The sequence below is a fragment of the Paramisgurnus dabryanus genome, chromosome 16 (assembly GCF_030506205.2).
Source record: "Paramisgurnus dabryanus chromosome 16, PD_genome_1.1, whole genome shotgun sequence".
In the NCBI taxonomy this organism is placed as follows: Eukaryota; Metazoa; Chordata; class Actinopteri; order Cypriniformes; family Cobitidae; genus Paramisgurnus; species Paramisgurnus dabryanus.
Genome location: NC_133352.1, coordinates 23,742,330 through 23,760,105, shown reverse-complemented (window position 1 = coordinate 23,760,105; position 17,776 = coordinate 23,742,330). Strand labels below are relative to the sequence as shown.

The following is a 17,776-nucleotide window of genomic DNA, read 5'->3' as shown; positions in this document are numbered from 1 at the left end:
AGATCTGTCAGTGCAAGTTATTTTCTGTTGAGACGGTTTAAACATGCCTCTTGATCTGGGACTAGCCTTTAGCCTCGTCTGTAAAACCAGAGGTTAAAGTCTTTGAACAGGCTAAGCACATTCATTGGTGTATAAATTGATTCGAAGATACACATTATCCAAATTACCTTGTGGTAATATATGATGGTATCATTCCTATAATAAAGACAATAAAAATAAATAAAACTTTCCTTTACACATTAAGTTTTTTTTATTTAGGTTTATTATTTATTAGGTTTTAAACAGTTACATTTAACCTTTTTAAACAGAATATCAGAGATGTTTACAGATGTCAGCTACATGTGTAAGTGTCAACATTTTGTGTGAAACTGCTAACAGCAGGCCTGCATGAGCTACAGTATGAAAATGAGCAGGAAGCAAAAGGGGAACTGGGTAAGAAGAGTTCTGTGGTAGGGTGGAGTTTTGTCCACTGTTGATCACATTCATTGTCCAGTTTATCAACCTGCGCTTCGTCTGAACTCATCTCACCCTTGTACCAGATCACACTGGAGAAAAGTGCTAAGGTAGGAACTCATAGATTTCTGTAATAGTTGAAAACTGGAAATTATCTATTGCATCATAGACCAAGACTGTGTGATTTGAGATTAAATTTAAACTGTATCTGTTTTTTAACTGGAAACTTGAGTAGGACTGTTACTTTGAAAGAAACAAACTAAAGGTTTAAGTTCTATAATAATGATAGAAACCTCATTGTCTGTGCTCGTTTCTTGCTTAACAATGTGCTGTGTGAATAGCCACTTAACAACTTTAAGTAAAATGTACAGGAGAGAGACATTACAATATTATAATGGCTTAAATAAACCATTTCATCACCTCTCCAAGTGGTTTTAACAAACATGTTATACGTGTTTACTTTTAACCATCTCGTTTCATGGTCATTCTAAGCAAAACAACATTCCAGCTCAGGATTAAATTGATCTTCTATGCAAATTGGACTGTTACAAGAGAATAATAAAGGGCTTGTTCTGGGCTGCACATTTATACCTAACAGAATAAAAGTATACGTGTACTAGCAGTCAACAGCCTGATACATTTAAATAGTCAAACTAGTAGCACCTATAAATATTTCTCAGGAAAGGGTAAGTGTGCTATACATATTTGCACCTCTTTTACCTTCTCACTGCACACTGTTAGCCTACTCCATTATGGTAAACCAGATGCATTTGTCCATTTAAATAAGCACAGTGGTAAACACTACTACATGGTTGTTATTGGGATAATTGGGATCTTTGGCCTATACCTAGGGAGCCAAGAATTTTTTATTCAAAATAACTCATAAATAACCATGAATAATAAATGACTGATATTTTAATATTGAAGAAGATGCATAGCCACACTGCTTCTGTGTTTTAGCACAATTACATACATCAATAACATTTAAGCAAATGTAGAGAGTTTTTACCACACACACCTATTCTTTTGTAAAGCTAAATATGATGAGATGCATGATAAGATATAATCAGTTTATATTCCATATCTTGCGTCGTTTTGCTTTGCATTGACACAACATACAATAGAGCCAATATACTGTAGGTACACTCTCAGAATTAAAGGGCACATATCATGAAAATCTGACTTTTTTCATGTTTAAGTGCTATAATTGGGTCCCCAATGCTTCTATCAACCTAGAAATTGTGAAAAGTAACTTATTTTTGTAAACCATTCTCTGCAAGCATGAAAAAATAGCTCATTGAAATTTGGCTCCCCTTGTGATGTCAGAAGTGGATAATACCGCCCCTTAATCTGCACTATCCAACCACGGCACTGCAATTTAGTGCAGAGATCAGCTCATTTGCATTTAAAAGGACACACCCCAAACATCACATTTTTGCTCACACCTACGAAGTGGCAGTTTTAACATGCTTTATTAAATTGTCTATATGGTGTTTTGAGCTAGAACTCTAACGTACTCTGGGGACACCAAAGATTTATTTGACATCTTAGTCTTGTGACATGTTCTCTTTACAGGTACAAGAAGGTACAAAAGATGTCACTGGGATGGTACCTTTTCAAAAAGTACACATAGAAGGTCCATATTGGTCCATTGAATGTACATATTAGGACCTTTTTTAAAGGTACTGTCCCAATGACAACTTTTGTACCTTTTATTCTGAAAGTGTACATATGAGTAACGCAAAGAAGTGCAAATAATTTTAAACTGAAGGGTTTTTTAGACTATTTTAAGTCTTGTGAATGGCATTTACATTTATGAATTTGTGTATTTTGAACCCAAGGCCTTGGCCCAGACTATATTCTGCCACTGAGGTGAAGGAACATTATATTGTTCATATTATTCTAGAGGGATTTTCTACCATAACTTGTGACATATGTAGGATGCTTAAAATACTGTAACGCAAAATTCTCATGAAGCGACTCATTGGTTAAGAACCGCAGAGGTGAAGATAAAATGTGGTCTAATTTGGCAGTCTATCGTTTGCAAAGTCCCTCCCTTCTAACATCAGCAATGCACACATACTTATCATTCAGGAACCTTATAGACACAGGGCATTCTAGAAGGTTCCTGTTGCTCAACAACACTCTCAATAAACTGGTAATGGCGCACATTAACATTCTGTGCATATGATGTTTAATTATCATGTAAGCGTAATCAATAATTTTTCCTAAATAATGCTTTAGTAAAAAATTAAGCATCCATGGACTGCACTACAAAAACTGAAAGTCAGTATCCTATCTTATCTGTTTAATCACCATAATATTTTTTAATTTGCATCACATTGAACTTAACTTTGGACTTGTAATATGGTCCCAGATTCCCTAACACCTGTAAAGATCCGAGTTACTGGGTAGGTTTATGTAACATCTGTCTGGAAATAACCCTGATGTAAAACAGAGACAAGCTTAACAGTATTTATACTTGTACTGCATACTCATGCCGATACAACTGAGTTTCCCCTTCCTCAGTATCACAGAGCAACACTGATGCAACTTCCCTCTGAGGTCCACAGTGTCAATGCTTGTAAGTCATCGCATTTTGAAAAGTTGTCAAGTTTAAGACGATAAAAGAAGGTTGCTAAAACCAAAGTGTGTTACAGAGCAAGCCAACCAAACTCACAGTGTTATTATCTCAGTAAAGAGTGCATTTAAAACGTACCCTTGTGATCTATCAAAAAACGATCATGCGCTATCAACCTGCAGTCAACATGCTGTTATTCTGTTCGATTCTTATCACAAACCATTTAAAATGTTTTAAAAGTGTTAAAATGGGGGTTGGTTGTGGGAGAAGAAAGCAGGAAATGCTCTGATAGTGTTTAAAATAGGCACTTCAGCTTCTCTACCGCACAACGCAGACGACTCAGCATTTAACAGCTACATGAGAGAAACTAACTGTTGTTTAAATGTATTATATGGAGGCATTGCTGTTTACTTGCTGTTAAGTTATGAGGAACAGAAATGACTGAGATGTTGTTTTAGAGGACACTGAGAGAAAGGTAACTTTACCAAAGGTTTCTTTACAGTTTAACTGTTGTCTTGTCAAGATAAGAAAAAAGCCAACTAGTTACAAACAGAGCTTTCTATTTCTTCAGTTTTTTTTCTATTATCTATTTATTAATTTATTAGATCAGTGGTTCTCAAACTTGGGGCCGCGGACCCCCTGATGGTACCATCCTTGCTTCTGGGGGCCCCAGTTTTATGACATTTAATAAGGCACTACATTGTTATCAAATTTCTTTTGGGGGGGACGCGAAGAGATGCACCATACTCAAGAGGGGGATGGGGGTCGCATGCCGAAAAAGTGTGAGAACCACTGTGTAAGATAATCTAAAAGTTACAGTACTAGGTTAGAGATTCAAAACTAAAAACTAACTGTATGGCTCTGCAGCAAGGTTTTTGTTAATCATTTAATAAATAATTAACAAATTCCTGCTACTTTTCTTCTCGTATAACAAACTTTCCCACCTGCTCCATGCAGTTGCTGGAATCAATGGTGTCTTTGTGATATTATGTCATTACACATTTTGTTTTGAATAACCAGCAGTAGTTTAATAACCAGTGGGGTTTGTTTTATTTTATTTTTGTATTGTATAAAGTGCCAAATACAAAATGAAAACCTGATAGACCAGATTGGACCAGAGCAGGAAGAAATGTTCGAAGGAAACATCTGATCTAAATGAGGAAATATTAGCAACAAAGAATTTCATTGACACTGACAGGAGGACTCATGCAAACTATTCCTAATCATCCGTTGAATAGGGAAAACCTGAATATTGCATAAACTAAAAGCCATTCACTTTCATTTGATTAAAGAAAATGCATTTTGCATATGTAAGTGATCAAGTATAGCAGCCGGTTGTTATTGCAGAAATCAACTATGACAGTGTGATCAGGACCAGACGCAAAGGAGAAGATCTTGTATCACACTAAATGGGGTTAATTTCACGATAACAACCTGCTGCCTGTAGATTATCCTGCTTATTACATGACTATTTACCTCATGCGTAAGGAGTATAGTGATTTTAATTATTTTATTTGCAAATTTTAAATGAATATAGACCTTCCGTGAGAAAAATATTTGTTCAAGTTACTTTAATATCTATGCTGAAAAAACATTTTGAAGTTGGGTTTTTACAATATATACGTTTTACAATTATAAACAGTCCAATTTGATTCTGTCATTTATGTCTTTTTATGTCTGTACGTTATTTTATAAGTTACAGCAACACAGAGTAACCTTACATTATGTCAACATGACTGTACATCCTAATGACCACTTGTTTATTTAAAAATGTTCATCATAGACTGCAATATCTATCTTTGTTTCCCTAAGATTACATCAGATTTAAATGAACATGCCAGACATCATTCTGGAGGAGATTTTTGTAAAACGATCCCAGCAAAAGAAGAAGACCTCTCCTTTAAACTTCAAAGAGAGGTTGTTTGTACTCACACAAGATAAAATATCATATTATGACTATGATATTGATAAAGGGGTAAGTATGTCTTCGATATCTACTTTTTACTTGGATGTGTGAATGTGTAGTGGATAAAATAACATCTTGATTGAAATATTTTTTTCAAGATTACTGTAAATATGAGTTTACAAATTTCACTCTACAATATAATTTTGTATGGATGTTTTTATAACACAACTCTCCTGTGGGCTGTGTAGAAAAAGAAAGGACTGAAGGGTTACGTGGACATTGAAAAGGTCAAATGTGTGGCGATTGTGTTTCCTGATGACAACGCACCTCCTGATCGACTTTTCCCATTTCAGGTGGGCCTGTCAATAAAGTATAAAACTATATAAGAGTATCTACATTATGGGGCAGTTTCCCAGACAGGGCTTGAGTCCAGTCCAAGACTAAAATGCTTGTTTGAGTTGTCTTAACTGAAATCCCTTGCACTGACATATCTTAAAATTATCAGAGCTATTGTTTTGTCTCAAGTTGCATACCAGCAGTAGTGCGCACTCCATATAGTAATATAATTAAAATAAAATTTCATTTTGTATAAATAGGAATCACAACAACAACATACATACAAACTATATCGGGTTACATACAGCATTTTGCGGTGAGAAAGCAGATGACGCGACGCATCTCCTGCCCCGCCACCTGACTTCTTCTTCTATTCAAGTTTAATGGCGGTTGGCAAACCAAACTTAAATGGTGCCCGCCACCTGACTGCAGATGATAATGTGTGTTGTTCAATGGGGCTGCGCAGCCGCAGATCGATCCGCAAAATAAAACATAAAAGTGCCGCGAGAGCTGTTAAAAAACATGCGGAGCAGGCTGCCCTCGCGATGCTTTGATATCATCCGCCATTCGTTTGCACAGTAACACACGTCTCAATTGATGGACAGCTATGCCCGGGAAGATACAACATTCTGGCTCTAAATGGAAAAGAAAGTCCAAAATAAAACCCGTGCACTTTCAGGTCAGTTTATATTATGTAACTTCAATTGCTTAAATGTCATTGTGCTGCGTTGCGTTTTGAAACATTGTAAAGATATCTAACGTTATGCTAAAGACATCCGTTGTTTTGTATGCTAACTACACGTATTTATTATTTGAATGAACAAAACTTGCTTAACTGAATGTTAAATCAATCAAACACCTGTATTATTGAGAACATAACCACATACCAACTTTTGCTTTTTTTAATAGGCATCTGCTGTTTTCTTAAAGCTGACTTTTTATTTAATTAAAAGAAAGACATTTAGTAATTCTCTAAAATTGCTTGGATTTATACTGAGATGTAAGATAAGCTTTGTCACAGTAGATTAAGCTAAAGTTCATTAGCTACACAGGTATAGATACTGAAATATAGGCTATAATATATTATTACATATTTGTATAATTGCAGTTTGTGTTGCTGTCAAAATACATGTATAAATGATAACAATAGCATTTAAGTTGTATTCTCACACATACTATAGTTGTGTGTGATTTTGTTGTTGTTTTTTAACTAAAGGGGAGGATCATTGTAAAAGTCCACTTATGGCACCCATTTGAATAGAAGCAAATTGCTATTTGACCTGCATACCAGTTATATATTTTTGTAATGTATGTTTGTAAAAACTACTTAAATATCTTAATATAAGGCCGCCCTCGATTAATCTAAACCACGTCCGGGAAACTGCCCTTATGTGTTTATAGTTATTTAAACATATTATTTGTGTTAATTTTAAATTCAGCAGAGAACAACAGTTCCCTTGGCAAATATAGCATTCATTTAAAGATTTTTTTGGCTGGGAGAATTATTATTATTATCATCACAACAAAAAGTCCAGTGTTAAATTAACTCTCACAGAGTCGATGTCAACACTTTTTTAAAGTTTATATAGCTTCATGCTTATCAGCGTTACATAAACACTTTCAAGATAATTAAATTTTTAACACTAGGCCAGAGTTTCATATTATGAGATTTTTTTAAGATGTAAAATTAGTATTCGGAGTCTCCAGAGTACATATGTGAAGTTTTAGCTCAAAATCCCACACAGATCGTTTATTATAGCATGTTAAAATTGACACTTTGTAGGTGCGAGCAAAAATGTGCCATATTTAGGTGTGTCCTTTATAATGCAAACGAGCTGATGAAATGCAAACACTGATCGCAATAATGGTGACTTTAAATGAAACAGCCAACAAACTCCACATGTAAGATGTAAAATGTAATTTTTTTCTTTCAAAAACAAAGATGGTGATAGAAAGGATAAAGATTGCATTACAGGAGCATAAAAAAATTGTGTAAATAATTTAGTTTTACTTACTTCAATCTGCAGCACACATGGAAATGGAAGACTGAAATGTGTGGGTGCAGTGTAATTACATCTCTAAGTAGTTGGGTTAACACTGGCATGATTATCTGACTGTGTCAATTAACTCCAACTCTGAACAACAATTAAAATTTACACTTTAGGTGTTGAATTTAACTCAGAATGTTTAACACTGAAATTTGAACTCTCCAATTTTTGCTGTGATTATTATTATAAGACAATTAAAAGTAAGAAAGATACAAGTCGTAGCTTTTCAGGCTTTTTACCAACAGACAATCACTGAGCAGAAGTGAAACCTTTTCTCTTTAAAGCCTTAAATCAGAGGAACCACAGAGCGCAACAGGTGCTGACAGTGTAAATGTGTAAATTGTAGGCCTACCAACTTTATAGCTCAAATATGGAGGACAGACGACAAATGAAGAGTTTTGTTGCAAAACGGGATAAATCCGTTTTTAACATTTTTGTCAAAACATTTTTATTATTATGTTATCATGTTATTATTTTGTTTTATGGTGCTATTTAGCTGTATTTTTTTAAGTTATGAAGGTTTAAATCAAAACCAACCAACTGCAGTTGAATTGATATTAATTGGAATGCACAACCAAAAAACAAGATTTCTGAAAAAATAAAAAAACGAAATTCGTTTTTCAACGAAACTCTTCATATCTAAACAGATATTAAAGGGAAACTCCACTTTTTTTGAAAATATGCTCATTTTCCAGCTCCGCTAGCGTTAAACATTTGATTCTTACCGTTTTGAAATCCATTCAGCCGATCTCCAGGTCTGGCAGTACCACTTTTAGAATACCTTAGCACAATCCATTGAATCTGATTAGACCATTGGCATCGCACTAAAAAATAACCAAAGAGTTTCAATATTTTTCCTATACTTGACTCTTCTGTAGTTACATTGTGTACTAAAACCGACAGAAAATTAAAAGCAGCGATTCTCTAGGCAGCTATGGCTAGGAACTATACTCTCAAACTGGCGTAATAATCAAGGACTTTGCTGCTGTAACATGGCTGCAGCAGGCGTAGTGATATTATGCACTTCCCGAAAATAGTCCCCTTATACTTTCAATGGCAGGGGACTATTTTCGGGCAGTGCATAATTTCACGCATGCTGCACCCATGTTACATTAGCAATGTTCTTGATTATTACGCCAGAATTAAAGTATCTGCCTAGAAAATTGCAACTTTTAATTTTCCGTCAGTCTTAGTACAATACGTAACTACAGAAGAGTCAAGTTTTAAATAGGAAAAATTTAGAAACTCTTTGGTTATTTTTTAGCGCGATGCTAATGGTCTAATCAGATTCAATGGATTGTGCTAAGCTATGCTTAAAGTGCTAGCGCCAGACCCGGAGATCAGCTGAATGGATTCCAAAACGGTAAGAATCAAATGTTTAACTCTAGGGGAGCTGGAAAATTAGCATTTCTCAAAAAAGTGGAATGTCCCTTTAAACTACAGTCAATTGTCGTTCTTAGGATTGAATGACATATTTTTATATTTACATTACTGCCGGAAACAAATGCTTTGCAAGCCATAAACATAACTAATATGAAAAGAAATTCTCTGGTATACAAAGCTACAAGATAAAGGGAGCATTTGGCATTAGTTAGTTGTGCTGAATAGTAGAGGGATAATTAAAGCCAACAGGCCGAAATTATGTAACTAACATTATGTCTTTCTCTTGTCTCGCAGATCATCTATGATGAAGGCCCCCTGTATGTATTTGCCAGGTCAGACCAAGTTCGAAAGCAGTGGCTACATGAATTAAGGAATGGTCAGTTTGAAGTCAAATGAAAGTCGAATGCAGTCAAATTAAGTCATGTTTGGGTACATTACATATGAGATAAGGAAATAGATAAGGAAATAAATAAAAAGGCTTCCCTTAAAGGGATAGTTCACCGAAAAATGAAAATTCTGTAAACATTTACTTGCTTTCATGTTGTTACAAACCTGTATACATTTCTTGTTAATTCTTTATATGTTAAAATTGATGTATAAGTATATTAAAACTTTTTCATACTTGTTTTAAAGTGGTTCGGTTCAACAAGGACTTGATGCAGAAGTACCATCCTTGCTTTTGGGAAGATGGCATGTGGAAGTGTTGTTCTCAAGAAGTTAAACAAGCTGTGGGATGCAAAGTGTTAGAGAGCAAAAATGGAGGTTTGTAAGCACCAAATAGTAAGACACGTTGAAACTTATCAGCAATTATAGACTGCACTTAGCACTTTCTTTTTTGGATACATGTCAACACCTTTCACTCTTTTCAAGGGTTTCCTTCCAGAAGTATCAGGAAACGCGATTCCAGAAAACCACTCCCACCTACACCCGAAGAGGTTGGTAACAAGTCTATCTTATCTTTGACAATACATGCATGATGTACCATCAGATTTGTTCCTGTGAACTGATCTGTGTTGCCCTCCTGCCTTAGGAAAAAGTGTCGCGACCGCTTCCACCCCAGCCACCTATGGCCACAGGCTTCAATGTGGGCATGACTGTTATAGCCGAATATGAGTATGCGCCAATGGCGGCCCACGATTTGGAGCTAAGAAAGGATGAAGAGTACACGCTCTTAGATATCAGTGATCCTAACTGGTTTAGAGCTAGAGATAAATATGGGTAAGAGAGTGAACTGCAAAATGATCAAAGGGGTCTTTTACATTATAACATTAAATTAACGCTAAAGCAAGTTATAATAAAAACAGTGGGTCTCATTCACTAAGCATGCATAAGCACAAATTTTTTCGTAAAATGTGCGTATGGATGTTTTAACTTACAAGTCATGACTAAATGACAAAAGCTTTTATACTAAAATTTCTTCTAAATGTTTGCAAAAACGTAAGAACAACTTATACCACACATGCGCAAGGACAAGGAAATAAATCCTATATAATATATATCTGTGTTATATATTTTATATATATTGTGTACATGTGGTCTAAGTTGTTCTTACGTTTTTGTAAACATTTAAAATACATTTTAGTATGAAAGTTTTTGTTGAATCATGATTTGTAAGTTAAAACTTCCGTACGCACATTTTATGAACAAATTTGTGCTTCGTGAATGAGACCCCATGTCTGTTGCCTTTACTTTACAGTGATAGATATGAGGATGTTTTAACTGTTGCAAAAGTCAGAATGTATAAACCCAGCTGTCAAATGATTTGCATATCGGGTGAAACTTTTACAGGATGTGGGTGAAGGGTAGTCAGGTGGAACTAGCTGTCCAATCAGAGCTGTGTTCATATTATATGTCATCTCAGATATGAAAAGCATTATTATTTTATCTCCCTCACTGTTTACAGAATTGAAGGATACATCCCAAGTAACTACATTGCTCAGGTCTTAAATGGATTGGAAAAGTATGAGTAAGTACAATTGAGAAAACGGACACCTACACCCATCTGAGTTTGTGTGAACCCTTATAATAAGCTTATAAGCAAAGGCTTACCACAAAGGATGTTGAAGTCATTTTTAACTAAAGCGAACTCATAGACCTTAAATTATCAAATAATAATCCTCTTCTATTTTATAGTTGGTACTGCAAGAATGTTAACCGCAGTCAAGCTGAAAATTTACTAAAAACAGAAGTAAGTACAGAGGCATGATGGCAATCAAAAATGTGACTGGCTTATCAATAACAATTGTATGATCGATATACTCAAATGTATATTTTGTAGGTTGAACTCAGGTGTGTTGGATCACAACATACCCGAATTCACCCTCTACTGTATATGTTTATTACATGCAGCATTGTTTTCTTTAAACATAGAATAAAGATGGCGGTTTCTTGGTGAGAGACTCTGGCAAATTCACTGGAAAATATACTGTCTCTGTGTTCACCAAGTCTGGTGGGTAAGTTAGCCATCTCACTACATGAATCTTAGTGTCATTGTATCAATACCAGAACCACAATAAAAGATTACACCTACAGAGAAAGAGAGATTTTTTTTCTTGCAAAACCTACCTGAAAGCATACACACTTTTAAATAAGACAATCACCTAACTTATTTGTTCATAAAGTATGTGTGGTAATAAATTAGCCTATGTAAAGAAGATTTCAAACTAAACTTATGACCATTGAACTATGGTTATTAACTGTTATGGGCGGAGCCTGTGGAAAGTGATGTCAGTTTGCTCTGAAGTCCCTCCTTCAGAAATATGTATTGAGTATCGATAGTGTAGCTTGTTTAGTGTGTTGTGATCATTTTTTACAGTCTGCTTGTGATTCGATAGCAGCTTAGCTTGCTGTTAGCTTAGCTGGCAACTGCCGTACTCCTGTGGGCGGAGTTTAGTCAAAAAACTGTTCTAGTGACCTCATTAAAGCAGGAAGTAGAGGACTGTAGTCCAAACCGGCCGTTCGCTGTGGGCTTTGAAAGGCGAATTTTGTTAAAGAAAATATATCGCCTGGCAGTGAACTTTGAGCTTTATCATTTTACAGGTATTATTTATGCTATTATAGCAACATTACACACTAACTAGGGTTTAAACATAGGATAAGGAATAAAGTGACCTTTAAGCTGTTCAAAAAAAATCAGTGTCAACATTTTTTAAGATTTAACTTCACTTCAAACTATTGAATTACTCATATTTAGTTTCAAACCATTTTTGTTGATAACTGCTGCACATCTTCAGCAGATTTTGCCCTCTTGCTTGTGTGTTTGAGGTTGATGTCTTGTTGAAACACACATTTTAGGGGCATTTCCTCTTCTGCAAATGGCAACATAATCTCTTCAAGTATTCTAATGTGTTCAAACTGAACCATGTTTCCTTGTATACGAAAAATAGGCCCAATTCGGTCGTATGAAAAACATCCCAATACTATGATTTTTGCACCACCATGTTTAACTGACTTAACAGTGTACTGTGGCTCGAATTTAGTTAACAGGGTTTGCCTGAGGTTCTGTCGATAACCACTAGACCCCAAAAGAAAAACAGTTATTATCTTTAGGCCACAAAATGTTGCGCCATTTTTCTTTGGGCAAGTAGATATGCTGATGTGATTCTGCACATGCCTTTTTATCAAAAATGGTGCAAACAGCTTAGCTTCACTTGGATGTATTTTGACTGTCACAGTACTTACTTATCTTTGATCTTTCTAGAGGTGATAAAAGTTTGAATATTTGCCATCCTGACTATTCTTCAATAACAATTCTGTTTTAACAGCAGTTGCTTGTTTTCTTGTTTTCTTTGGGTTTTTGTTGCCATTTTTAAAGTGTTTAAGATAATTTCAGCTGAGCATCCTTAACTTTGCTGCATTTCTTTATATGTTTACCCCTCTCAAATCAACTTTTTAATCAAATTGCATTGTTCCTCTGAACAATGTTGGATAAGTCCATTTTACTTAGAAATTCAGCAGCAAATATATATTATACTGTATGAAACATGCTTCTTTCATAATAAACGACAAAAATTAGCTGTTTTTTCACAGAATGAACTCATTTTCCAATTAAACTTCACACACTGCTATTATTTTGATCATGCCTATTTATAGACATATTTCAAAAATGTGTCTATAATTTAGAACAAGTAGTGTGGATATCATTGCCAATGGGTCTATTGTTTTTCTATTATACTTCTTCATCTGTAAGTAAATCATTTGAGAAATATAACTACTACGAATAACAGTGGTTTATCAGGTTACTGATGTTGCACTGCTATTTTTTTATAACATAACTATGTCAACCTTTTGCAGCAATTACAGCAGCATATCTTTCTGGCATATGTCAATATATTTGCTTAGAACTTCATCAGTAATGAAATCCCATGCCTTCTGAATCTCAATGCAAAGGCTTTTTTATGACCATCATAAAGATATTGGGCTCATTTTCCTTCATATGACACAAAAGTCCAGACCTTAACACCATTGAACACATTTGGGGCCAGTTTGAAAATAAACTTTATTTGCACCTTCAAAGAAAAGCATTTGGCTTGAGTTGCCGAAGGCATTGGATGACATTACTAATGAAGTTCTAAGACAAAAATATATTGACACTATGCCAGAGAGATGTGCTGCTGTAATTGCTGCAAAAGGTGGACATACCAAATATTAAAATTAAAAGTGGATAATAAGAGTATGACTCATCTCCATCTGATATTTAGATGTAAGAAAATAGAAAAAAGGAGGCACTTCTGATAAATGTAAAAAAGCCTTTATGCAAAAAATGACTGCATGTACACACTTAGAATGAATGTGTTAAAAACAACACATTAGTGTTGTTTCTGGAACAACACACTAAATGCGTTGTCCCAGAATCCACCCATCTCTGTGTTTTTATTGAAACAACACATTTTGTGTTACTTTTAACACAACTTGTGTTTTATTTTAACACAAGATAAACACAAAATGACACATAGGGCCCTATCTTGCACCCAGCGCAATTGACTTCGTCAGTGACGCATGTATCATCCGTATTTTGCACCGGCGCACAGCAGGTTTTTCCCTCCACAGAAGCACGTCGGCAAACTAGGGAATGAACTTGCGCTCCCTGGGTAAGTCAAAGGCACGTTGCGCGTTGTTCATTATGCTATTTTAAGGGCGCATGCTTGACCATAATGTATAGCGTGCACAACGCGCATACACTTTGCTTATCTAATCTACATTGTTACACTAAAAAATATTAATACACGAGATAAGGGGAATCATAGTGGTGAGCATTGTGGTGATAGTTTTTATTTATTGTGTGGCTGCGGTAAAAAATTATCATGCAAATAACGATTCAAATATTTTCATAAGTTTGTTGTGTGGCTGTATTACGTTTATTTTATGTAAATAATAATTTAAATGTTTTCTTAAGAAACCTTAATGTATGAACTTGATTTGTAAGAGTACTTTGGGGTTGGACCTTGCTTGCGTTTCTTGGGTCCGATTTCAAAGCCCCCAAACCCTTTCAGCGGTGAGGGTGGACGCAGCGATGTCCTCTGCTGGCGTCAGGTCCTGAGGCAGATCCACCTCCCGTTACACGGCGTGCCCGATTTATGCTGGCAAGCTTGGTATTCCCCGTCTCCTGACATCATTTTAGCGCTTGGCGCAACAATGGGGATGGCAGCTGATGAGACTGTGGCTATTTCCTCTCACGCCTGTTTAACCTACGCTGATTTGGGCGGGTTTCTCCTATGCCCATTCAAAACAACTTCTCTTTCTTTGACTGCTCTTACAAGAACGTGGGTCTCCTCGGCTGTAAACCGCTCCTGGCGTACGCCTGGTAAATCCGTCATAATAATAGCAACCCGCCATGGAACTTGCGCCCTTGCGTTTAAAGGGAATGTTGGATAGCGTTCTGATTGGTTTATTTGACGTTACGCCCAAACCACACCTATGAATAATGAACCTACTTCAGACCAACCCCTTACTGATTTGCGCCCGGCACAAGAGTTATTTCTCACGCCGGGAAAAAAGCAACAGCGCCCAAGATCCGCCCACAAACTCACTTGCGCGTTGCGCTTCGCACTTGCGTTTCAGATCGTTAAAATAGGGCCCATAATGTGTTAAAAGCTTAACGCACAAAGATGTGTACAAAATTAACACATCCTTTCTAAGAGCCATTTTTTGATTAAAGGGTTTTTTTTACATTTATCAGGAGTGCCTCATTTTTTCTATTTTCTTATTGCTATCCTTTTTTGAAGAGCACCTTGGATTGCTTGTACATTATATATATATATATATATACATTTATTGACCCAGAGAAGCGTTCCTTCTTTTTTTTTCGATATTGAGATGTGTAAGCAAACATCATTAGGAAATCAAATCATGTTTTGGAGGCAAAATGCCAATATTTTTAGATTTGTCAGGTGTTCTAATAATTTTGGCCACCAATGTAGGTGACCTATCAGACATTCACTGTATAATTTGTTTTCGTTCATTTCAGCGAGACTGTCGGCAGCTGCAGACACTACAACATATGCGTCACGGCACAAGACCAGTTCTATCTCGCAGAAAAGCACAACTTTAGCACTATCCCAGAACTTATCAATTACCACCAGCACAATGCGGCAGGTAAATCTCAGCGCAGTTATTGTCATGCAAATACACATTGAGAAATTATGGGGTGCACATGTGCATGATCACCTCAAATGTTTCTATGTCAGGTCTGGTAAGCAGACTAAAACACATCGTGTCAAATCAGACCCGACATGCTCCATCCACTGCAGGTCTGGGTTATGGTGAGTTCTCATTTGGCTATTTTGACATTTCAAAGCTGAAAGGTTAAGAGTGCATTTGTGGTTGTGACATATAAAAACTATGGTTGACAAAAGAGGTGTGCTAAAAATGCATCCTTTCTATTTTTATCTCCAGGGGCCTGGGAAATCGATCCTAGACAGCTTACGTTTATCAAAGAACTTGGCAACGGCCAGTTTGGTGTGGTGAAGTATGGGAAGTGGCAAGGCCGCCATGATGTGGCTATAAAAATGGTGAAAGAGGGCTCAATGTCTGAGGATGACTTCATTGAGGAGGCTAAGGTCATGATGTAAGTTTGACTATGTGCAGGATTTTTTATGCTGTTACTAAATGCAGTGTATTCTATTATTTACATATTTCTTCTTTATTATTCTAGGAAACTCTGTCACGAAAACCTGGTGCAGCTGTATGGCGTTTGCACAAAACAACGACCTATTTATATAGTCACAGAATATCTCAGCAATGGCTGTCTGTTGAACTACTTAAAGGAGAGCCTCCAGAACCCCAGTAGTATTCTGCTGCTTGAGATGTGCAAAGATGTCAGTGAGGGTATGGCCTACTTAGAGGCCAATCAGTACTTACACAGAGACCTGGTACATGCAACAAAAAATATCCAATACAAACTAGAGGAGATATTTCAATATGGTCCATTCAAAAATAATATGGATTTGTTTTTGTTTGTATAGGCTGCTAGAAACTGTTTAGTAGATTCAGATGGAACCATTAAAGTTACTGATTTCGGATTGTCAAGGTAAGAGTTGTATCGTTGTAACCCGCCCTCCCATTCCCAAAGCACCAGTTTGTCCATCAGCCTCTATGATCCCACCATCCTGTTGTCATTACAGGTATGTGATGGATGATGAGTACACCAGCTCTATTGGCTCAAAGTTCCCTGTGCGCTGGTCTCCACCTGAAGTCCTACTTTTTAGGAAGTTTAGCAGCAAGTCAGATATCTGGGCATTTGGTGCGTCAACTTTACCTTTTGTCAATAATATCCGGTTCAATTTTCTCTTCTCTAACTTGTTTTGCATAATTGTTCCTGACAGGTGTTTTGATGTGGGAGATATATACTCTGGGCAGAATGCCATATGAACGGTGGAATAACACAGAGATTGTGGAGAAAATATCTGCAGGTCAACGGCTCTATCGCCCACAAATGGCCAATGACAAAGTTTATTCTATTATGAACACCTGTTGGCATGAGGTACAGTGTCCTACACTAATAGTTGAAACACTCAAACTGTTATTAGATCATATTTGCAAATATAAAGATGATACTTTTCTCTTTACAGAAACCAGAAGAACGGCCCACCTTCCAGGATTTGGTCATGACCATCAAGGATTTGCTCTTCAATATGTAAAAGATAATGATTATAAACATAACTGCGGTGTACATTTATGATGTAATTCACTATCTGCAAAAGTCTAGGGACAACAAAAATAAATTATATAAAAACATTTCATATAATAACCCAATACTGTGAATGCATTAAATGTTTAATATATATCGCATATTTCCTGAATAAATCCATGTTGCATTATTTGCGTCAAGAAAAAGAGAGCTGTGATTTCTTATTAAACAGTTAGGTGTTACCTTTATGTAATTCTGTATTTATAAAACTGCAGTTTCATGACTATATCAAAAGCTATTGTTTGTTTTAATATTATTACACCTATTAACAATGAAAGCTACAATTACAGCAATAACGAAAAATTCAAGATTGTATGCATTTCATGTACATATTGACCACAATATTTTTTTTACTGCTGATTTGACTGCATATTGATATCAAGAAAACAACCATACTACGTAAACAGAGTCTGAGAAAAGTTTTAGTTTTTTGTGTAAATACTGTTTTTATTGTAACCACATCCTCTTCTGTGGTTAAATTCTGATATTTAAAAAGGTATACACTTTCTCCTTGAAATGTAGCAGTGTGATGAATAAAATATGACTGATTTCAAATACTTCTCTTGCTTTACAAATTTTGTTACTTATCAACGGTCACTGCTGTTGACACGCAGTTTGGTTGCCAGTGCACCATAATTTGTAGGCTATTACACTCTATACTTGTTTACGCTAAAATAGTGCAGTATGTAATTTAATAGTGTACTAAAACAATATAATTCTCTAATATATATTATCTATTATTTATTAAGCTTAACATGAATTGCCGTATTTATTTCTATAAGCTGCAGTGTAAAAGTTTATTTTAAACCTTAAAAGATAAAATCACTTCATATTAAAGTTTAAAACGATGTCGTTAAAGCTTGACAATATTGGCAGAGTTT

The 17,776-nt window shown here is 35.8% G+C and overlaps 1 protein-coding gene across 2 annotated transcripts; it reads left to right on the top strand.

Annotated features, from left to right (window-relative positions):
- The first annotated feature begins 423 nt into the window (after window positions 1-423).
- On the top strand, window positions 424-17,452 carry btk (Bruton agammaglobulinemia tyrosine kinase). Of its 2 annotated transcripts, none has more exons than XM_065273066.2 (18): window positions 424-563; window positions 4,847-5,009; window positions 5,189-5,293; window positions 9,002-9,083; window positions 9,341-9,469; window positions 9,578-9,642; window positions 9,738-9,925; window positions 10,611-10,673; window positions 10,841-10,895; window positions 11,078-11,160; window positions 15,174-15,301; window positions 15,394-15,468; window positions 15,602-15,773; window positions 15,861-16,077; window positions 16,171-16,235; window positions 16,330-16,448; window positions 16,531-16,688; window positions 16,777-17,452. In XM_065273066.2, exons 2-18 carry the CDS (start codon window positions 4,863-4,865, stop codon window positions 16,843-16,845), a joined length of 1,920 nt encoding a protein of 639 aa, XP_065129138.1. In that variant the 5' UTR covers window positions 424-563; window positions 4,847-4,862; the 3' UTR covers window positions 16,846-17,452. The 2 variants fall into 2 exon arrangements, with proteins under 2 accessions (XP_065129138.1, XP_065129139.1); XM_065273067.2 differs by lacking the exon at window positions 424-563 and adding an exon at window positions 3,349-3,509.
- The last annotated feature ends 324 nt before the right edge of the window (window positions 17,453-17,776 follow it).